The sequence below is a fragment of the Peromyscus eremicus genome, chromosome 19 (genome assembly GCF_949786415.1).
Source record: "Peromyscus eremicus chromosome 19, PerEre_H2_v1, whole genome shotgun sequence".
Classification (NCBI taxonomy): Eukaryota; Metazoa; Chordata; class Mammalia; order Rodentia; family Cricetidae; genus Peromyscus; species Peromyscus eremicus.
The window spans coordinates 20,517,287-20,541,933 of record NC_081435.1 but is presented as its reverse complement, the minus strand read 5'-3'; the positions used below and the strand labels follow the sequence as shown (position 1 = coordinate 20,541,933).

The 24,647-nt window shown below is 39.7% G+C and overlaps 1 protein-coding gene across 1 annotated transcript; it reads right to left on the bottom strand.

Moving 5' to 3' along the window:
* Positions 1-2,744: 2,744 nt before the first annotated feature.
* Positions 2,745-3,473, bottom strand: Eif3l (eukaryotic translation initiation factor 3 subunit L; the record flags this gene model as incomplete). The annotated part of the gene is given in 5 exon segments (XM_059246709.1): positions 2,745-2,821; positions 2,824-2,995; positions 2,998-3,205; positions 3,207-3,254; positions 3,256-3,473. Coding segments are annotated over 5 exon segments (723 nt in total), but the record flags the coding sequence as incomplete, so codon positions are not given.
* Positions 3,474-24,647: the final 21,174 nt, after the last annotated feature.

Below are 24,647 nucleotides of genomic sequence, written 5' to 3'. Positions count from 1 at the left end.
TGGTTTTCAGAAGATGTCTATTGAATTTCTTTAGATCTAATAAGGTAAAAAGAAAATCTAGTAAATTAAACTATGATGCTTTTAAAAGAGGTATTGATATGTGTAACCAGTTCAGCTCTACTTAGGAATTCATAGATACATTTTAAATGCTAACACATAGCCATTTCAATATTTAGTTTTCACAAAAAGTCTGAAAATTGAAATGATACTTTTTTTTTTATCACTGGGTAGCTAAAAAATTCACCAGAGGTTAGAATTTTCATTTTATCAGTAAAACCAAATGTGGAAAAGAGAAAACGGGAGGACTAAGTCAGAGAAAGCAAGAATTTTAGAGAAATTTTAGGTTTGAGGTAGAACAGAGCTTCCATACTCAGAAGGCAGAAAGAAAAAAAAAGTTCAATTACCTAAAGAAAAAAAAAACACTCATAATGACATGACAGGGAATTTTGAGGGGGCCCAGAAGCAACTAGACAGTGATACCTATATCTGAAATAGTGTATTCTAGAAGAATTGAATCTAAACTATTTGATTGGTTAACCTTCCTACTCAAGTGTTGTGTGAATGCTTCTCTGTATTTTCATAGATATTTATGTAAACATTGTGTGTGTGTGTGTGTGTGTGTGTGTGTGTGTGTGTGTGTTCTTATGTAGCTCAGACTGTGCTCATTTTGGAATGTAGCTGAAGATGACTTTGAACTTGTGATAATCCTTTCTTTACCTCCTAGTTCTGGAGTTCCAGATATACACTACCACATCTATTTTATAGAATACTTTTATTAAAATCATTATAGTGAATGCACAAAGAGAACAATAGAAACAATGGTGAAATAATTATACAACAATAAATATAGACTAGAACTTCAAGTAGTGAAAAAAAAGTAGGCGCTGGGGCTTGCTAGGCTTGACAAGGCAAATACTGTGTGTAGGGCAGCTTAGACAAAAAAATATGTTTTCCTCACAGTTCTGAAGGATGAGTATCTGAGATCAAAATGTCACCAGAACTGACTTCTTCTGTAACACACTGCCTCATAGATGACTTCTGTCCATTCATCCACCCGTCTGTCCATCCACCCGTCCATCCATCCATCATCCATCCATCATCCATCCATCCATCATCCATCCATCCATCCATCCATCTATCTATCCATGTATCCATGTATGTATGTATGTATGCATGTATGTATGTATGTATCTATCTACCTACCTACCTACCTACCTACCTACCTACCTATCTATCTCTCTGTGTGTGTTCTTTATGTTCCTATGTCCTAATGTCTTTTAATGCAGATAGAGTGTCCTATTGGATAGAGCCTTTCTTTTGTAAATACATTCTATCCAAATTGACTTTTAAATGCTGATCTCCAAATACAGCCACATTTCTGGATTTGGAGGGACATAGTTCAGAATTCACCAAATAATAAATAGGGATAGAGAAAAAGGCATTACTTTAGGAAGATGACTGCCACCTTTAAACTGACAACATTCCCCTCACTACTGAAAACAAAAAGGCTAAATGTGTCAAGAGTTTTCTGGGAGCAAAGTGAAGACTCATGAAATCTACCTGAAGAATGCAATACTCTTCTTTCCATTTGGTTGTGACTTTGCATAACTTCCAAGAGATGAACATTTACCAGTCATGTGATGCTTCATCTAAATTGAAATAGAATAAGGTAGAAAAGACCAATTATTAAATGCTGATTACCTGTCTAACTGCCAAAGTTTGTTCTTGCAGAATTCTAGATTTCACCATACCATTTCACTGTAGCTATGAATTACCATCACATAGAAATATATAGCTTATATTATATAGCTCATCACTTATAGCTACTGCCACATAACACAACCAAATTAAGCCACCTTTGTGATATTAAAGTCTTCCTACACATTGCTGCCACAATTACAGACGCATTGCCATAGATTTAAGCTAGGATAAAGTGGACTGGGGAGATGAAACAGTCAGTAAAATTCCTGCTGTGCAAGCATCAGGACTTGATTTGGATTCTAAGCACACATGTAAAAGCTGGACATGGTGGAGTGCATTCATAACACTAGCAATGGAGTGTAGTGAGTAGCCATTCCAGCTTTGGTCTGGAAGTTCTAACCCCCATTGAGGCTTCGGTAACTATCACGCCTACAAGGCGGGGCCAATATTGGTGAAATTATTAAGGCCACTCTACGTAGTTAAAAGGGAGATTTATTTAATGGCGTAACTTACAAATGAAGGGATAGGTAGGTGGCAGGTTCTGGGAAAGATGCAGTGCAGTCCGGTGGTGTTCTCTGGAGAACTCTCCTCGGTCTACCTCTAGTGTCCACTGTCCAAGCAGGAAGAGAGTGAGGCGCATTCTCATCTCCGGTCTTCAGGGCCCTCCCTTGGCCCCGCCTTGTAGGCGTGATAGTTACTGACGCCTCAATGGGGGTTAGAACTTCCAAACCAAAGCTGGAATGGCTACCCACTACATCGGAGGGACAGTGGCAAGAAAATGACTGGACCGAATTGGCTTGTCAGCTTAGTCAAATCAGTGAGCTCCAGGTTTGTGAGTGACCTTGTCTAAAAAAATATGGTGTGGTGACACACATTGTTTCCCCCAACAAAGACCCTTTACTGAAAGCTCCCTAAAACATCCAGTCCTTGATTTGAACAAGTTTCCCCTCAGCTGATGGTTGACTTAGGTAAGGCTTCTTGGTGACAAGAAGGCTTCCCATCTATAACATTGAAGCAGGTTCTTGACTCATGCATGAGTGTCCTCAGGGCCTTTCTGTCATCTTCTTCAGGGCTCGATAAAGCTCTTCAAATTTGTGGATATGTTGGATAAAGAAATCCCATAGCATTTGGTGACCTTTATTTCTGCAATGTGGATCATGTCCTTACCAATATAGAAGTTCACGGCCAAGGCTGACTGGAATTTGCCACCTAGGGCAGAAATGCCAATGGTCCATATCAGGTTCCTCATCTTGTGCTTGAAGACAAGCAGTTGAATGCAGAACTCCTGCTCTGCTCTGTGAGGTCCGGGAAGCCAGCCAGCTTGGCCACTGGCATGGTGTTGTAGAGCTTGAGGAAGCTGCAGATGGTGGAGAGCTGGGCCTGCTGATGTACTTTATCAGAAAACACCTTCAGCTGCTTCAGCAAGGACTCTTTGTGGTAGTTAGGATGTACATTGTCATAGTTGGTCACCACAGGTGACAGGAACTTGGGGCAGGCATAGTTTTTCATAGACCTTGGGGTTACCCTTCTGCATATGGAGGATCTTGTTCCCATTTCTCATGCAGCGGGAGGTGTATGCTCTCATCAATCTGCATGGGGTACATGGTGAGAGCAATGGCCAACAGAGCATGAATCTGCTCATTCTGCTTGTTAATCATTTCATACTTGTATGTGGTCCTCTGGATGTACAGGAGGATATTGGCAAAGACCCAGATAGCATCCTGGAAGTGACACATCATCAGATACTCAAAGCCAACATGGTAGTATGGACACACATTTTAAATCCCAGCTCCCAGGAGGCAGAAGCCAGTGGATCAGTTTATGTTGGAGGCCAGTCTGGGCTACATAGTAAGTTTCAGGGCAGCCAAGGCTGTATAGAGAGATCCTTTCTTAAAATAATGATAATGATAATAATGATGATGATAGCAACAATAATTTGGCTGGGGCTTGAGTTTAGAAGTGTTTACTACTGTTGTAGAGGACCAATATTTGATTCCCTGAACCCACATCAGTGGCTCATCATCATTTGTAACTCTAGTTCCAGGGTATCTCATGCCCTCTGACCTCTATGGGAACCTGAATGCATATGGTGTTCGCAAACTCATGCTAGTACACATACATATAAAATAACCCAGAATATCTAAAAAATTAGATGGAAAGAATCTGAGGAAGATACTTGGAATAGACCTCTAGGCCCACCCATGAATATCTATGCTGTATATGCATGTATACCAACACAAATATGTGCATTTAACACATGTGAACACACAAACACACACACACACAGATTATACATCAAATTGCTTTTCTTTTGTTTTCATTTTCTCCCAGAGCAAGTAGCTCTCCAAATCCCGAAACGTGGGTGTAATCCATACTCCTTCTGTAGAGACTATTATTGTCTGTGGCACTGGAAGAATGGATCAGATGGCCTGGATTTTGCTTTCGGTATCTATTCACTGGCCTCAAGTTATAGGCTGTGCTATTTTCTTCTTGTTACCTAATAAAATACTCCGAAGAAAACAAATTAAAAATGAAAGGATTTGTTCTGTCTCACAGTTCAAGTGTACAGTCCATCATAGTGGGGAGGTTAAGGCATCGGGAAAGCAATGAACACATGCATGCTGGTGCTCAGCTCACTTGCTCAATTTTATATAGCTCAAGATCCCAATCCATTCTCGCTACTTTTATGTCAACTGGACACAAGCGAGAGTGATTTGGGAATAGGGACTCTCAATTGAGAAAACACCTATGTAAGGTCATGCTGCAGGGAAGCCGGTAGGAAATTTTCTTAATTAGTGATCAGTGTGGGAGGGCCTAGCCTATTGTGTGTGGTGCTGTCTCTGGTGGTCCTGGTTCTTTAAGGAAGCAGGCTGAGCAAGCCATAAGCAGCAAGCCAGTAAACAGCACTCCTCCCTGGGCTCTGTATCAGCTCCTGCCTCCAGGTTCCTGCTTGCTTGGGTTCAGTGATGGACTATTACTTGGAAGCGTAAGTGAAATAAGCCCTTTCCTCCCCAAGTTGCCTTTGGTCGTGTCCTTACCACAGCAATATTAACTCTTAGACACCACCTCAGGAATGATCTTCCCTACAAAATGTATGTCTTCACTTCTAAATTAATACAGTCAAGATGATGCCACAAACATGCCCAAATGTCTACCTCCCAAATGAGTCCAGATTCTGTCAAGTTGGCAGTTAAAACTAAAAATCACAGATAGTGTCCAAAATTAATATAATAATATCACAAGTCATTAGAAGTCCTATCACTGAAAAGCTGAAGTTAGTCTAACATTTTGAAATTACTTAATTACCTAGTTCTGAGCAGTTGGATTTTCCAAAGGTCTGGGGATATTTTGAAAATAAAGGTAGAATTTGTGTAATAGCCAAGGTACTTTAGAAGTAAGCAGTGTACTAGAAGATCAATGGCGATTTATTTCAAGTGAAAAAACATATTTGGGATGTAACATACACTAGAATTTGTAATGGACAGGTATAAGAACTGAGGAGGCCATGAGATACCACTAAGTGCAGTCTTCAAGGGGGTTGTCACACTAGAAGATGCCACCTGTCTCTGCTCCAGCCTGCTGCTGTCACTCACTGCTGTCAAATGTGGAGAGACACAGACTCTGCCAAAGAGGAACACTTGCAGAGATTCTCCTTGCCCATTCATGACTGAGAGAGCAGAATGACCCCACCCAGCTGACTGGTAACTATGACATAATGACTGTTTACACATGCCCAAATCCATAAAATTTGATACATTAAATATTCACAACAAACAACATTAACAAATTAAAAAATACCTTGAAGGAACAATCCTACTTCATCCTATAGCTGTATCCTTGAATCAGTTTTTCAAGTTCTAGTTTTATTTTTTCTTCCATTGCCTCCTATCACATATACACATGCTGAATCATTTGGGACTGAGCCTTCTTCCTTGTCCCTTGAGAAGGAGACTATTTGTAGCTTATTCCTGCTGAGTTCTTGTTTTTTGTTTGTTATTATAAAATAATTATTATTAGTGGATATGGATTAGAGTACTTGCCCAGTATGTACCAGATCCTGGACTTAATTCCTCGCACACACACGAACACACAAGCATTAGTGAGTTAGATGATCTAAGGTCTTCAGTTGCTTTGGTGGGTCTGCATTAGCTGAATAGAGCCAAGGGAGGTTAACAAGATTCTGAAGACTCCAAAAGATGACTCTACTTTCTGGTAGTGATAATAGCTATTCAGTTGTCTTGACTTGTTTGTGCTAAATGAATAGAGCCAACTGTGACATGTTTATCTTTGATGTTGAGGTGTGTTTCTTGTATGCAGCAGAAGGATAGATTCTGTTTTTGTATCCATTTTGTTAGCCTGTCTTTTTATTGGTGAATTGAATCCATTGATATTGAGAGATATTAATGACGAATGATTGTTAATTCCTGCTATATTTTTTTGTTGTTGGTAGTAGTGTGTGTGTGAGTGTGTGTGTGTTTCTCTTCTTTGAGTTTTGCTGGTGTGATATTACCTATTGCCTATGTTTTCATGGGTGTAGCTAACTTCCTTGGGTTGGAGTTTTCCTTCTAGTACCTTATGTAGGGCTGGATTTGTGGAAAGATACTGTTTAAATTTGACTTTGTCATGAAATATCTTGTTTTCTCCATCTATGGTGATTCACAGTTTTGCTGGGTATAGTATTTTGGGACGGCATCTGTGGTCTTTTAAAGTCTGCAAGACATCAGTCAAGCCCTTCCTGGCTTTTAGGGTCTTTGTTGAGAAGTCAGGTGTGATCCTAATAGGTCTGTCTTTATATGTTACTTGGCCCTTTCCCCTTACTGCTTTCAATATTCTTTCTTTGTTCTATATGTTTAGTGTTTTGGTTATTATATGGTTCAGGGATTTCCTTTTATAATCCAGTCTATTTGTTGTTCTGTAAGTTTCTTATACCTTTATAGGCATATCCTCTTTAAGTTAGGAAAATTTTCTTCTATGATTTTATTGAACGTATTCTCTGGGTTTTTGAGCTGGGATTCTTCTTTTTCTATGTCTATTATTCTACTGGTGTTTTCATAGAGTCCCAGATTTTCTGGATGTTTTAAGTTAGGAGTTTTTTAGCTTTAACATTTTCTTTGACCAATGAATCTATTTCTTCTATTGTATCAACACCTGAGATTCACTCTTTAATCTCTTGTATTCTGTTTGTGATGCTTGCATCCATAGTTCCTGTTTGCTTATCCAGATTTCCATTTCCAGAATTCCCTCAGTTTGTGTTTTCTTTATTGCTTCTATTCGATTTTCTGGCCTAGTTTCCTTCACCTGTTTGCTTTTTCTTGGCATTCTTTAAGGCATTTATTGATTTCCCTCAACTCTTTGGTTGTCTTTCCCTCAACTGCCTTAAGGGAGTTTTTCATTTCCTCTTTAAGGACCTCTATCATCTTCATCAAGTTGTTTTAAAGATTGTTTTCTTGTGCTTTGACTGCCTTGGAATATTGAAGTCCTGCTGCTGTAGGCTAGCTGGAGTCTGATGGTATCATATTGCCCTGGCTGTTGTTGATTATATTCTTACACTCATGTTTAGGCATCTGGTTTTGGGATGATTATAGGTTTAGGTTATGATGTCTGAGTTTGTCTTTGTTGGATGGTTTTTTTTTCTTGGTTTCTGTTTCCTCTTTGGTCTTCTAGTTCTTTTTGCCTGGATTCCTAGTGGCCAGTGTGGCCTCTGATCTAGTAGGGAGTCTCTGTCAAAGTTGGGAGCTAGCCTTTTGGTGGTTAGGTTGGCCTTTGGTGCAGCAGGGGGTCTTTGTTCTTGTGACTGGTGTGGCCTGTTTTTCTGACTGCTGTGGTCTACATCTGGTCTTTCAACTGGTGTGGACTGTACCTGAGCCAATGAGGTCTGCTCCTCTGATTGGTTTGGACTGCACCCAAGTAGTGGAATCCTTCCAGTTGGGGGCAGAGCCCAGCAGTGGTTTTGGTGCTGAGGTGGGAGAGGGAGGGCCACAGGGTGTATGCTGGGGATCAGAATCTGGAGAGTGGGGTAGCTCTGCTGAGAGGAAGGTTACTCACCTGTTCTTCCAACTGATGTGGACAGTACCTGAGCCAATGAAGTCTACCAGAGTTGAGGGGAAGGGCTTGTTGTGGGGAGGAGGATGAGGTTGGAGGGTGTGGATGGTGAAATGGTTCTTGGGGGAACGAGATGAAGGGTGCAGTCCAGTTGGCCAGGTGGATCACTCACCCGCACCTCTACTTGGTGGGGACTATACCCAAGCAGTGGAATTCCACTGGAGTCGATATCAGTAATTTTTGTTATTTTCACATCATCACTTTAAGTAACCATTATTGTTAAAATGAAGAAGTGATTGTAATTATACATGTATGTCACTGTAGAACTATGGATATATAAAACTGTAGATGACAATGAGGTGAAGAAAATTCAAATCCATAGATAAGCTCTACTTATAGTAAGATCTGAAAATATGAATGGGATTTTAAGAAAATCTTAACATTTGTACAGGGAATTGGAAGTTCCACTTGAATAAACATGTATGTATACACATGTATATACATGCAAATACATACATATCTAGTTAAGTTTGCTCATTTTTGCTTAAATAGTGACTGTTAGAACTTTCCCTAAAAAACATTTGTTTTATTTTATTTTACAAATAGCTGCTAACTTCTGGGATAAACCCTAATAGTTTGTGTAGACTGGCTGCTACAGCCCTGTCTAACTTTGCTGATAGCTGGCTCCCTGAGGGCAAGTCACCATCTATCTCTACAGGCTTCAGACTTAGGAAGCCTGTTAGAGGGATTGGTGTCTGAAAGGTCTCTTTAAGGTCTAAACAAGATTTAATCTTCTTAGTCCCATTTTAGATAATTGGAAACCTATTGAAATGTGATGTGGAAGCATTGCTTTCTAAATGATAAAGACTGGGAGGTCTGAGATGGCAGATTTGGAGTAAAAGGTGGTGCTCACCCCCATTGGGAACATGAAATAAAACAAGACAGTACTTGTGTGAGTTGCCCATTCAAGTGGGTAGAATCGATTGAGAAGAATTTTTATGTGGAACATCCTCAAGTGGCAAGAATGACTTAATATAAGGTTGATCAGCAACGTTAAAGGAAAGAGATTACAACAGGGGTAGGGATGTTTGTCTGAAACCTGCTCTTGCCTTACATCATGCTAACTCCTCCCAATACTTCACAGATATGCCGATGGGACAGGTCTTTAAAGAACCAATTCCCATTCAGTGCCCGGAATGCCCATTAACTCTTAGTGGCCGGGATATTGTAGCACTATGTAGACTGACTCTGGGAAGACTTTGGTGTATTAGCTGTCAGCAAGAGTTTATATAAATTACTCAGAAAGAGGATATGACCCAATTTGTCTAGTGCTACCCCTTATCAGAGAATTTGCTTAGCTGATACAACAGGTGGATGACTATCACAGCAAATGTTTTAGATTCAAGGGTATGTGCACTTACAGAGTTACTCTTATAGGTTCCCAAATGTGAGCCTTGGAAAGATGTGTTGAGTTTTGCATAGCTACACTTGGTCACCTAATAGATTACCTTCACCAATATACTTATGGGATGACACTGAAATGCTTGAAATGGGCTTTGAGATCCAGATAGGTAAAGTTGTTAAGAAAATTAGGTCTGACCAAATTAGTATTGTTGCTTTCAGTTTCTTCTGAGAGGTGGAAGGTAAGTCCTGATTGCTGAAGGTAACATAGACTTTGGACACATGACCCAGAGGACTTTATCTGGAATAGACCTGAAAGCTTCCTTCCTGAGGACTGCTTTCACCGTACCAGAAGATGCCATGCACACTTCTGAGGGAGGGAAGCTCCCAACAGTCCGATATGGTTATGCTGTCTATGAACTACAACAGTGATCAGAACAGCGTGACAACCCTAAGGGTACAATGGTGGCATGCATACCTCGCAGTAATCAACAGCTGTCTAGTTGGATTTAAAGTCTCCTCAACATGAGGAAAACTAAGCCTGGTACAGAAACCTAGCTGACTATTCAGTGCTCATAAAGTCATGGATCTTGGAAGAGAACCCACAACAGCCATATAAACCCTAACAACTTTCCAAATATTTATCCTCAAACCCACAGATGAGTATAGTTCTCATCCTCATCAAAGAAAGTTCTCTTTGTGACTAAAGACCGTTAACATGCCCAAATGCAGAGAACAAGAGATTATGTGATGCCCCATTCCAACCAGTACGTCTACTGCACAATTCCTATGCCTAAGGCTCATGAATCATTGTGGAAGAGGAGATGGAAATGTTACATGAGTTAGAGGAACAGGAGATTTTCTTGGAGATTGTGTTTCCTAGAAATGCCAGAGAAGCTACACTCATTACCCTTTATCAACCTGGCTGCCTAAAAAAGACCTGAACAATGGTCACACCAATAGATATGCTAACACAGTTTTCAAGACTTTTTAGCATTGACTGGATACACAAGATGCTTTGTTTGAAGCTTTTACCACTATGGAAAAAACTAATTATAATTGGATATATTTGAGAGATATATGTCATATATACATTTCATACATATACATAGTCCTTTACCCAACACACCAACCCAATTTATACAACAGTTATTAGCATCATAAACATGAGTTTCTCCAATATGATAAATTTTAATTAAATTTAAAATATTCTTACCAATCCACTCAAAATTCATTGGAAGACAAGCAACGGTGAGTTCAGGTGACAAGATTAGGGAACAGAGAAATGTGGACTTTAGCTTTCAAAGTGGCAACACTGATGCAGCATGTACTTTGAATTAAACTATTTCAATTTAAAGAGGCTAAAGGAGGAAGGGGATAAACTACCATGCCTAGTAAACAATATAACTGGTAAGAAGTTTCTGCATACATTATCTTACCTCTTTGTGATGCCCTGAGCTGAATTCCCTCTGTTCTCTCTGCCAGATCATCATTGCTGGAGCTGGCAGTTTCCCAAACTCTGACAGAGTCCCAGTTCATTCAGATTCTCACCACAGTTTCTCTTAAGAGCTTTTCTGAAGGTAGGAGAGAGCGTGTCCTTATGCACACACAACACTGGAGAGCATGGGAAAAACAGGCCAAGCGGTTACGGAATGTGTTCTGAATTGGTTCCCAAATGGATTGAGACATATTTGCCCACAGCAAGAGCCAGGCCTACCACGCTCTTAGTAGCTTTCCTCCCTTTGATCTTCAACTGTGTCTGAGATTATCTCTAAAATAAACTAACGGTTTGAGAGTGACCTGAACAAAAGTATGCAGAAACTCAAGAAAACGATGTAACAAATACACATGTTATTTCTGTATTGATCATTACTTGGTGACATTTGCATTTCTATATTTTGATAAATGTATTTATATTTGGATGTATGAAAAATTACTTCCTACTGCTTCATAATTGTTACAGGTGTATCAAAATACAAAATTTCAGGAATATTCTTTCAGCTATTTTAAATATTCCTTATCATTATATACCAGTCCACAACTAATGAATTTAATTTTAGTGTGTTATTTATAACACATTTGAAATCCTTATAACATTTGTAAATTATTCTTTTACATTGTGTTTTTTAACCCAATATTACATAGCTTTTTAGTTACTCCACTTTTACCTAGATGTATTTTATTTATTTCCTTTAAGTCCTGTGAGGCATATTGCTATGTGGATTTTACAAAATTTATATACTAAATCTCCTGTTCTTGGTAGTAATTAATTCCCCCTTTTCCTTTTCTTTTAAATTTTGTGCCATACAAAATATTACAATTAGCATATTAGTATACATCCCCGTGTACCTAGTTTAAAAGTTCTTTAGTCAGTGATTTTTCAAACACCAGCATGAACTGGAATCACACTAGCATAGAATTCTGGGCTTCTCTCAGAGATTTCAGTGAAAAACAAGTGATTTGAAGTTCTGATTTCCAGCAAGTCCTTGTGATGTGCAGACTGCTAGCCTCATGGCATGCTTTAATACAAATGGGCTAGGGAGCAGTTTCAGAATACATTTCTACAGTCAAGGTGCATTAGTTACTTTTGGTTTTGGTTGTGAGCCTACCCTTTCATGGCTGAGCCATCTCTCCAGCCCTAATTGGTTTTCTATTGCTGTGATAAAGCACTTTGACCAAAGCCACTCAGAGAAGGAAAGGTCTGAGGGGCTTATGGTTCCAGAGGGTATCATGACAGCAGGAACAAGCGAGAGATGACATCTAGAACTTCAAGAAGGAAGAGGAAGGACAAACTAAAAATGACACAATCTCTAATCTCCTAAAACCTGCCTCCGGGGTCATACTTCCTTCAGAAAGGCCACACCTCCCAAACCTTCCCAACTGCACCACCGACTGTGAACCAAGTATTCCAGCATTCAAAGCTATGGGGGGGGGGGGCATCTCATCCAAATCACCACAATAGAGTACCTTGGTATTATTAGATACTGCCCAAGTGTTTATAAAGTGGCTATTCCTTTACAGGTCATGGTAGAGTACTAAAGAATATGGGTGTTCTGTTGCTGCTCAACATACAATAAAATTTTATATTATCATGTTATTGGCAACTAATTCTGTTAGTCAATATTCAGCAAAATCTCATATTGTCTCATTTGTTGAGATTGTTATATCAGTGTAACAAGTCAAACTGGGATATGATTGCGGGCTTAGTTCGCAGTTTCTTGGTACTAATGAGCATTTTTCTTTAATGAATCTCTTGTTCAGACCTATTGCCTTTTTTTAGCCTTACACTCCCCCCCCCCCAAGTTGGTACTTTTACCCTTAATGTGAATATTAATAATGATTTACTAAGTATATATGCTGCAAATGATTGAGGCCAGTACCTATCTTGTTTTTATTCTTCCACACCTGGTGATTTGTAAATATTTTCCTTATTTCACGTTTATGGAATCAAGGTAGAATAGTATAGGATCAGGAGGTTAGATGATTTCCCTCCCCTCCCCTCCCCTCCTCTCTTTTCTCTTCTCTTCCTTCACTCTACTCCCTTTTATATTACCTCTCTAAAACATCTGTTTTGATTACAGAACTTCACAATAAATTCATACTATTTTACATGTTCTTGGATACTTTTCTGTGTGGTCATTTCCCCCTTTGGGTTTCCATGGCACAGTGCTTCATCTTAGGATTTACAGCATAACACATATGTGTAGACTAGCACAGCCTTATTGGAAGACACACACAAGGCTGTGTTTAAGTGGACGAAGGGTAGAGGTTGACAGGTACATATAAAGTCTGATTTCTCTTGCATATTTGCATAACAGAGATGGAATTTTGGGGAACATATTCTCTCTACACAAAAGTTCAGGTAATTTTGTAGTAACTGTATGCATTGACTTCTTTACTATTTACTATTTATTATTTTAAGATAATAACTCACTGTATTCCATTTACCTATTTTTCTAATTTAATCCTCTAAGACAATCCTGCATTTGTCACTAAAGGGTTCCATTACACAAATATTAGACTTGTGACTGAAAAAGCATTAAATCTTTTAAACATGCAGATTTCACAAGAAGGTGAAACAGGATTAAACATAAGTACCTATTTTTCCTTTCACGAATGCCTGTCTTCTTTATTTATACCAAAGCCGGCTTTATAAAAAAAAAGAGAATGATCTTAATATGTAAAAATAGAACTGGGATACTTAAATTGAGGCAGCAATTTCTCTTATTCTTCCTTCTATACACCCAGAAGGTAGAGTAGGTTTTTGGGAGTTGAAATCTTTCTAGGAGAAAGCTGTGTCCAGAAGGGCCACAGGGAGACACACCGAGGATGAGCTAGAAGAAAGCCAGAGTGAGCAACCTGAAGTCTGAAAGTATTAATGGATATTTTGAGTGCTATGGTTGTGAAGAGAGATTCATTTTAGTATTTGAAGTAATCAAATAAAGATAAATGATAGAAGTAGTTTCACTAACGAGGAGTTCCCCCGCCCCCAGAAAGGTCTGTATACTACTATATCCATGATTTTGTTAACTTTTTATTATCTAAGATATGATATTGCAGAATATAGCAGTCTGCTAATTTCTCACAGAATCACATAGAAACCCATAGAGAAGCTTTCTCCTAGAAGAAACAAAACATAAAAAAGGATTAGTTAGGAATTCTTTTACAAGACATGGCTTTTATTGAGTAAGCTTCCCACAAGAAAAGTGCAAAGATATCAGTGTGGACTATTTTACCTTCTATGTAGGTTTAAATTAATATAAATTCTGGGGAAATTACCCCTTTATGTGATTTACTTCAAGAGTGATGATACCTCTGTTCTCAAAAATGCCCGTTTTTTTTCCCCTTGACCCCTGAAAAAAGGTTATGCAAGGGACAGAGTTCAGGAAAGACTCCAACTGAGAAGTCCCCTTAAAAGGCTGAGGAGATGGTTCAGTTAGCAAATTGATAGAGTGAAGGGAGTCTGTATGTTAACCTGTACTTCAGGTGATTCTGACCCAGAGGATCCACATTATTTCCCTGTCACTAAAATAAAAAATCACAGTGACACTTATTTTCCTTGTGTCAAAGGTTTTTGAGAGGAACTGGTACTGAGCTCATTGACTGACACATGGTGTCTTGCATGAGAGCCTGGGATTCGTCATTACCACCCTCCACCACCAAAAAGTGGGTTTTCTGGGGGGTCAGAATGAGAACAGGTTTGAAGATGACACTGATTATTATACTCTACATGTTTTGCTATTATGTTCTTATTTGTCCTTTTATGGTTCTTGTAGCTGGAATGTTTTTCAGTCCTGCCTGGCCCTGCGGTTCCACAGAAGCTTATAAAACAATCACTCAGAGGCTTATATTAATTACAAACTGTATGGCTTATGGCTTCAGCTTCTTGATAGCTAGCTTTTTCATCTTAAATTAACCCATTTCTATTAACCTATATGTTGACACGTGGCCATGTCGTTACAGGTCTGCTGGCATCTTGTTGCTCTTTTGTCTCGCTTAACCCTGCCCTTCTTTCTCTCTGTATCTCTGCTTGGATTGCCCGCCTGGCTTGTAAGCTTTCTTGACATAGGCCCAAACAACTTTATTTACTATCCAATGGTAGCCACACATATTCACAGCATACAGAAAGACATCCCACAGCAAGTTGCTGCTTCACTCTAGGAGCAGAGGTATATCAAAGCTGTAATACCTTACTTAGGTATTAATATCTTACTTAGGTGAAGATTATAGTCACCAAACCTCCTTGTGCCCTAAATTGTCTAAGGACTCTTTCATTTACTTAGACACAATTTCTTCAGGGAGGCATAGCATTTAACTGTTTGAGCCACAGAGGACAGTTACAAAAATTACATAAAGTCAAGAGAATGTGCAAAATCAGACCTTTGACCTGGGGTTTGAATGTGGAGTAAAGTTTTGGAAAACAAATGTACTAGAGTTGTGGACATTTTCGGACCAAAAACATTCACACAGAGAGTCTTGAGGGAGACTCTTGACTCTGTCTAGGAGGAATCATGGAGAGCATTTTTTAATTATTTACACATATACACTACTGTGCATACCACCCATGTGTAATATTGGCCAGCCTGAAGAAATGAGTGGATTGTGACATAAGGGGACAGTTTGGAATTCACAGTGTTCACCTTGAGTGCAACTTCCCAGGTGACACCTGGGAAAGTGAAAGGAAGGACTGTGGTTCAGGAAACATTAAAATCAACACACTTGTCAAACACAGCCCCTAATGGGCTAGAATCTGCAGCTTCCTCATGTGTGCAAGTGTTATGGCTTTGGAGGGAAAGGTAGGCTGACTGTCGGAAGTCAGGCTATACCTGCAAGGGTTACAGCTCTGGAGGGAAAGGTACCCTGACAGTCGAGAGTCAGGCTATACTTGCAAGTGTTACAACCTGAAGCCTGGGTTCCAGTGGGGGATGGTCTCCCACAGGATGTGGCAATCCTGCTCCTCTCTGAGAGACAGCCGCTACAGCTGAGCTCTGCTCTGCTACCCTAAGGGAGTTTCCCAGCAGAAGTTTCTGTTGCTTCCCTTCTCCTTTCCACTACGGAGTTTCCCTGGAGAGAGGTCCGGTTGCTTCTTCTCAGCTCCTGCAGAAGTTGTAACTTCTCTGCTTCACTCTGCTAATGGGGGGAACCCCTGCAGAAATGAAGCAGTCTGCTCAGGCTCCAGCAAAAAGTTGTTACTTCTGCTCCGCTCCCTTAAGGAAGTTTCCCAGCAGAGAGGTCCATTGCTTCTCTGCTCCACTCTGCAGAGAGAGTTTCCCAGCAGAGATTCTGCTCCACTCCAGTGAAAGGTCTTCACCCAAAACTCTTTCAAGAGATTTATTTGGTAAGAAGGAATCCAGGAGAGTGGCTGCCTCTGCCAGGGTGGAGAAAAGTAGCTGCTAACTCAACAGGCACAGGGCTTATATGGCTTCTTAGGGGCCGAGATTTTCCAGGGAGATTTTTCAGGGTGGGAATTGGTCAGAGTTCAAGCCCCTTGAGCTTGGACAAGCTCTCATTGGTTGGTTTTGTGCTCAGGGATTGGTTGGTTTTGTGCTCAGAGATTGGTTGGTTTCATGCTCAGTTGGTCAGGGGCAGATTTGGCTCTGGTTTCAGGGCCAAAGTGTTTCTTTCACTGGCTCTGGTCTCAGGGCCAGGGTGAGTTTCTTTGGCGGGCCCATTTACCCTGCAATGTGTGCATTTCGTATAGAGAACCACGTCAATTTCTGAGGAGCTTGATTAGCTGGAGAAGGCAGAAGTTAGTGAGAACAAGGTAAAACAAATAACAGGCTTTTAAGCATAGGTATCACTTACTAAATAAGCTTGGGCTGGATTTGATTCTGAATCAGGAAAATCGACTTCCAAAAGAAAAATTAAAAGCAAGAAACCATGACCATAATTTGGGTCTCCTTAAACCAACTTATCTATCATGTTGCTTTGTTTCCATCTTTACATTTCTCTATCAAGTCGATTATAAATTATCAAAACTCAAACAGATGTTGTAGCTGGAGAATTTCTCTCCAGCTCCCGCCACCAAGTCCCGCCAGTCCCAGAGCCCACTTATAAAATAAACACACAGACTCTTACATTATTTAAACTGCTTGGCCATTAGCTCAGGCCTGTTATTGTCTAGCTCTTACTCTTATATTTAGCCCATTTCTATTAATCTTTACTTTGCCACATGGCTCATGGCTTACTGGTACCTTACATCTTCCTTGTCCTGATGGCGGCTGGCAGTGTCTCTCTCTCCGCCTTCCACTTCCCAGAATTCTTTTCCTTGTCCCGCCTATACTTCCTGCCTAGCCAATGGCCAATCAGTGATTTATTTACTGACCAATCAGCAACACACTTGACATACAGACCATCCCACAGCAGATGTCTTCCACATCTCAAAACAAATTTGAAAAAGCCGTTAAGGTGGAAATAGTAAAAACAAAAGGACACTCACTGGAACTGTTGTTAACGTCATTTAACATCACCAACTAGATATACATTGAATTTTTTAAAAAGCAAAGGCTATTTATAAGGTACAGATTTTGTGATATTATTATTCAATTTGAATACAATTTCCATTTGTATTAGAGTTGTCAAGACTTTGAAAAGTATGACAAGATGGACTCCAAAGATCTGATTAGTGTTGCAGCATTATCTGTGAGTAGAGGGTGGGAAGTACTGTCCCAGCAATCGTCCCTAGAGAGGGGCAGTGACCATTTGAAGATGTACAGCTAATCAATAGAAAATCTTCCATACAGTCCTCACTCCACTATTTTTGCAATGGGACAAGTTAGAAATACATGCCATGGAGGTCCATATAGGATCAGAATGAGGTATCTTGAATGCATTAAATAGTTCATGGCTAATCATATCTGATTAAAACTTGTTTCAATTTACATTTTAATGATTTATCAATTATTTGGAATTCAGTGTCATCTTGAATGGGATCATTTACCTTTCCATCTGCGTTTTTTGTTGAACTACCCAGAGATGCTGTAGCGAAGCAGGGGACACCATTACAGCGTTACTGTTACTGAAAGCTGCAAGTGCTAATGAAGAGCTATGAGCATGAAACCATTTGTTTCCTGTGTTAGACTAGAGGGCCACAGCTCTCCCATGGGTTTATACATCAGGAGTTCTATTCACTATCATAATAAAGACAAGGGCATATGTTCTTATTTTCTATCTAGATTAAAATAGCCTGAGGGAATGGCATATTGCTTACAGATTTACAATTCTTCAAGGCCTACTATTAATAGCTGTCATTTTGTTGCATCTATTCTCTTTGTTAGGATCTTTAAAAACATCTCTAATTCTCACATCACTTCTATAAAGAAGATATTATTATCCGTCCATTTCTTTACCTCTGTTTATTTCAGATAAGGAAACTAATGAACAAGGCAGCTGAGTAATTTATCGAAAGTCCCACAGCTGACACATGGCATAGATTAAAAACTAGACCTTTTATAGTCTGACTTCACGTGTGTCTTATTTTGTTCATTATAATTTCAATATTTCTGTGGTGTGGTATGCACGATATTAAGGTCAGGGCTTACAGATGATGAAGGGATTCCAAAAGGAATTTTGCAGTTATAGTTCTACAAATTACAATGCATTTTTAATTAATAGTAATTTCACAATAATTTTCTTTTTTCAATAAAAGTTTTCAGCAAAGTGTATCATAGATTAGAAGAAAATTATTATATAAAACCCATGACTCTTAGATGTATAAGACAGACTTTAGGTGTTGTTAATACAACCACATAACTTGATAGTAGTGATGAATAGTGCTTTCTAATTATTCATTCAGGGCTCACCATGTTAAGCATGATTAAAGTTTTATTACAGCCAATTTTCACGTTGGTCCCGAGGGCTGGGGATATACAAGGTTAGAGAGCAGAGAAATTAAGCATATTACTCAAACTCCTAACTAGTTGACAGAAGAGAAGTGAAGATTCACTCAGAGCTCTATGCTCAGGAAGCTTAAAGATTCATTCAGAGCTCTATACTCAGGATGCTTAATCTTGTTTCTGTCCTGTCTTAGATGTTTAGGCATCACCCAGAAAGTGTTGTTATAGTTTAATATTGATTGTTGGTTTGACTAGATCTAGAATCAGTTTGAATACAAAGCTCTCTGCATGTCTGTGAAGGATTATCTATACTAGGTTAATGGATGTGGGACAACTCACCCTCAATGTGGACGATACCATTCCACAGGCTGGGGTTCCACGTTACATAAACAAGAAGAATCTCGTTCAACACAAGAACTCATCACTTTGTTTCCTGACTACACATGTAATGTGATCAGCAGCTTCATGATCCTGTTACCATCTTCTCTGCCACAAATGGACTTCCCCATAAACTATAAACCAAAATGAACCCTTCTTTCATTAAATTGGTCAGGTATTTCATTGCAGAAACCAAAGAGATAACTAATGTAGAGAAACAAATGTAGGAGTGTAGCCATTGATGTGATAAACCTGATCATAATGTTCTTAGGCTTTTGGAACTGGTTTGCGGGAAGAATTTAGAAGGGCTTGGCACTTAAGCTTAGGAAAGTCCTTGCATGATGTTAGCAGAGCTTAATGGACAATTCATGTGGGATTTAGAAGACCAGAAGGCTGGAGGAAATGTAGATAGGTAAGGCTTGGTTCATTAAGTTTCATGGAGAAACAAAGACTCTGTCAGAAACTGGGCTAGGAGCCACTCAAGTTATATTCTCTGAAGAATCTAGCTGTATTTTACCTGTGTCCTGAGAACTTGAATGAGATTGTTACAATTGTTAAAGAGAAACCACCAGCATCGGGACCATAGGTAAGCTAATCCTAAAGACAAGATATCACCCATCAGCTTTACCTTGTGAACATTTAAATTATTTTAAATGAAAAAAAATTCAAACTGAGAATGACACAGAAAGAGCTTTCTCCCCCAAAACAACAACCTAAGAAAGAGATTTTCAGATTGAATCACCAAAGCACACAAACACTGTAGAAACTGTAATCTAGGAGAGGCAGCCTGCAACCTGACATGGCCTACAGAACTTGGCAATCCAAGTGGTATTGGTTTTGCAGACATAAAACATGCAAGATTGAGTTAATTGTAGAGTCTTGCTCCATGGTCTTAGAATACTTCTGATGCCAGCAATATGTGGCAGAGTCGGAATGGTGGTTTGAATGAAAGTGGCCTCCATAAGCTCATAGGGAGTGGCATTATTAGGAGGTGAGGCCTTGTTGGAGTAGGTGTGGTCTTGTTGGAGGAAGTATGTCACTGGGGGAAGGCTTTCAGGTCTCAGATGCTCAAGCCAGGCCCAGTGTGTCACAGTCTCTTCCTGCTGCCTATGGATCCAGATGTAGAACTCTCAGCTACTTCTCCAGCACCATGTCTGCTTGTGTGCTGCCATGTTTCATGCCATGATGATAATGGACTAAACCTCTGAACTGTAAGCCAGCTCCAATTACATGCTTTCCTTTTTAAGAGTTTCCATGGTCATGGTGGTTTTTTTTTTTTTTTCACAGCAATAAACCCTACCTAAGACATTTGGAGTCCCTGCAAGAGACTCTGAGGGCTCTAGTATGAAGCTGCAAAGGTGAAACCTAAGTTATAATAGACACCCAAAGATATTGGAGACGTCAGACCCGTGGGAATCTGCTGAGGAAAGCTGTAGTTATGTAGTAGACTGGCTCAAAGTAGTATGCTGCAAGAGGCAGAACTGGAAGGTCTGTGCTGCCTAAGCCCTTTGGAACTTAGACAATTACGTCATAAGGTTGTTATGCTAGACATGGCGCTTCAGTTTTTTGGTGTTTTTCCTCCTGGGCTTTGGTCTTGGTCTAATACTTGCTTTCTATGCCTCTTTTCCTCCTTTTTGAAATGGGAGTGTGTGTTCTGTTCCACTGTATGTTAAAATCATGTTAATTATTTTGATGTTAAAGGTGTTCAGGGGCTGGTATCCCAGATGTTGTTTGTATATCAGAAGAGACTCTGTAATTTGGAATTAACACATTTGAATGATGTTAGAACTGTTAAAAATTACAGGATTTTTTTCAGGTTGGACTTAATGAATTTTTTCAGGGAGTTTTTTTTCCTGAGTCTGTGGGGATAATGACTGGAAAGTTGGGACTTAAAAGTGATATGTTGCAGTGTCAAGACGACTAGGATTGAATTTGTGATCATTTATGTTTCAATTTAACTGGATATAGTACCTTGGAGTCAAGTCTCTAGGCATGCCTGTGATGATTATCTTGATTAGGTTAATTGAGGTAGGAAGACCCACCTTAAATGTGAATGGCAACTTTTCAGGGGCTGGGATTCCAGACTACCATAGAAGGGAGAAAGTTAACTGATCACAAGCATTCTTCTCTTTCTTTGCCTCTTGCAGTATGAATAATGTCTCATGCTCTTGTTACCACAACTTCTTCACCACGATAGACTGCCCCTCAAACTTTCAGCCAAAATAATGATCTCAGTCAAAGAACGATCTCAAAATCACAATTTCAAGTAGTTGGGTGTCAGAACACATGTCGTTACAGAGGCGAGAGCTTTGATACATTAGACAGGATTGACAGCAATGGAAAGATGATCTGCAGGAACACACACAAGAACTCATGATTGTTCAGAGTCTATCTCCCATGCTAAAATCAGTGACTAAACTCAAAAGCATAGTTCCAAAACGGTCTTTCCCTGCTTAAAATCCTTCCAGGGGAGTAGAGATGGCTCGGCAGTTAAGATCACCTACTGCTCTTCAAGAGGAACCCAGGTTCAATTCCCAACACCCACAGGGCAGCTCACAATCACCTATAACTGCAGCAGGAGAATCTGACAGCACGTTCTGGCATCTGGGAACACTCGGTATGCAAACCGTGCAAGAAAGACTCATAGGCAAAACACCCAGACACACAAAATAATAAGAAAGACTGTAGAAAAATCTTTCCAGCTTGTAAGAGTAAAAGGTGGCATGTTTTCCACGAGAGGACATTCCATAAAGTTTCAATCTTTTTTTCCCTAGTGGCACCTTCCTTAATCATAAGCCCACACAATTGCTGAGAATCCTATAAAAGACAGATTAAGAACATGTGTTTGGTGAGGTATCTCTGAGCAAACTATTTCATATTCATTTTCAACTCACTATATATATATATATCTTAAATATATATATTTAAGAAAGGGTTTCTCTGTATAGTTTTGGTGCCTGTCCTGGATCTCGTTCTGTAAACCAGGCTGGCCTCGAACTCACAGAGATCCCCCTGGCTCTGCCTCCTGAGTGCTGGGATTAAAGGTATGCACCACCACCGTCCGGCTCAATTCATAAAATATTTAAGTGGTAGATTTACTTATTTTTTTCCCCAATACTCTTGCAACTGAAAGTTTTTCTGTGTCCTGGCCTGCTGATGGTCTGGACAAATCTCTCCTACTTGCGTTCCCCACGTAAACACACAGAGGCTTCTATTAATTAAAACTGTATGGCCATGGCAGGCTTCTTGCTATCTAGTTCTTATACCTTAAATTAACCCATTTCTGTTAATCTATACGTTGCCACGTGGCTGTGGCTTACTGGTCTGCTGGCATGTTGTTCTTTGGTGGTGGCTAGTGTCTGCCCCTTCCTAGAATTTTCCTTGTCTGTTTTTCCCACCTATACTTCCTGCCTGGCTACTGGCCAATCAGCTTTTTATTTATCAGCCAATCAGAACAACACATTCACAGCATACAGAACATCCCACAGCATACTCCATATCTGGCAACCTGAGTTTCAGCCAGGTTCAAGTCTATCCCATAATCACAAGCCACTCTCCTCCATGAAATCCCATTGATGACTACTGGAACAACAGCTAACTTTTGCTATTAACCGTGGTCTTGACTATGTAAGAAGCCAAGATTAACTGCGATCTGTGTTTTATCTTGGTAATATAAAAGTCATTTACTAAGGAAAATGATAGGCAAAGATATTTATGGCATGAAAAGCAACAGTGTTTACCCAAATTGACATAGTTGCACTAAAGGGAAGTCAGGGAAAATTACTTCTTTTCTCTTCAAGAGAATGGAATCTCTGGCCTGGGTGACCTAACATTCCAGAAGGTCTAGTGAATCACCTGACAGGACCATTCTTCAGGAAGGCAGGATCACCTCTAGGAATGCAGGCTTACCTTAAGCCATGCTAAAATGACAGGCAGAATAAATGATTCCTTTAATGAGGTAATATGCCTTTCCTTCACAGAATCCCTGTCCCATAGTGCAGTCAAGGGTCACGGGGTCTGCTCATCTTTTTGACTCCTCATTTAGAAATGTGCAGCTTCCCCTCTTCCTTTTTCCTGTCTCTTTTCTGCGCTGGCCTAAACCTAAGTAAGCTTTCTCTAGCATTTTGGGATTCCTTATTCTTTCTCTAAAGCTCCGCCCCCAGCCCCCACCATGTTGTTTCTTGTCTGCTGTGTGATTGGCTGACCTCCAGGCCACTGTTACTCAGATGGCCTGGCTCCCCACCCTCTTCTCTCCTTCAGTCTCTTCCTCCATACAGTTGCTGGGATTTACAACTCGCCTGCCCTGTCCCGCCCCCCCCCCCCCCCCCCCCCCCCCCGTTAAACTAGTAAAACTGTCTCTCAGCCTCTTTTCTTAAATTATTTTAATAATGAGACCAAGAACCCCAAGAGCGGACCCTGACATCCAGGAACCATCTGACAAACACAAAGGGAGTCATCAAAATTTTCAATTACAAAACTATGTCACCATCTGAGTACCTGGGATACTTACGTTTTATATTCCTTCTGGTCCTTAGGAACAATTAGCTCATAGGGACAGGAAATTGTAAGCAGACTAAAATAACCCTGTCTGTGTTTCGCCCTCTTTTCAAGAATCTAGAACTATGGACACAAAAGCCCCTATGGAGTCCCCATGTGTAAGACAGTGTCCCTATCAGCTCTTGGTGTTAGATGTTACTTGTGGGTGAGTCTTTTCTTAATAAACTGGGCAGCTCAGAGTGGTGTACTTTGTTAGTATATAGCTTAGCAAGCAGTATAACTTGTTACTTATATTTTAAAGAAAATCTTTGTATTTGCCTTTTAAGATACAGTTTTTTTCTTGATACCTCTTCAATGGAAATAAAATCGTATTAGTGGTACAGTCTCAAATGTCAACTCTGTCCTAGTTTTTATGCTAACTCTGTCTCTTTTTCTCACTCTAGTGTGAGCCAGTAGTCATACTTATGTGGAAAAATAAACTTCCAAGTGATTTGGCTGGCACAGATAATACTGTAATCCATTTCTTTTAGTGCTGGACAAGCATCTTAAATTAACAAAAGTTCAGTACCAATGAGAGTTTTTTAGTATCTCATGTCACTGTTTTAAACTCGGCTTAAGTTAATTTTCTACTTATCCATGATATCATCTATGTTAATTATGCTTAAAACATTATTTCAATGCAGGCTATATTTTTATTTATTTACTTTGAAGAGTTAGTACACTTTTTAATAGATCTTATTCTTCAGTTTCAAGAATCATACCAACATTGGTCAAAAGTATAGACTCCCTACTCCCCCCACGCCCCCTTCTGCTCTCTTTTCTATCAACTTTTCATGATAAATAGGCATCATCACCAAGACTCATAGCCTATGGAAGGATCACTGTATGAATTCAAAGAAACATGTATATTCACTATTATGACATTATGCAAATGACGTTCCTTGACACACAACCCCTTGGTGTTTTACCTGTTCATCTCTCCTTCCCATGGACCCCTGACAACCACAGACCTTTTAGTATTGTTTCCATTTACTATTTTGGAGTCTATCAGGGAGTCAAATCATGCAAAATGCAGTCTTTTCAGATATTTCAAATTATTTTATTTAATGACATACATTTAAAGTAAAACATGACTCTGACAACATGCAGATAATTTATAGACAGTATCGACTAATAATCCATTGTCCATGCATGACAAAATTTTCATTCTCTCGATGAAGGACACTTTGGATGCTTCCAGGCTTTGGCAAATTTTAGTAGCACCGCTAGAAACCATATATGCAAGTTTTGTAT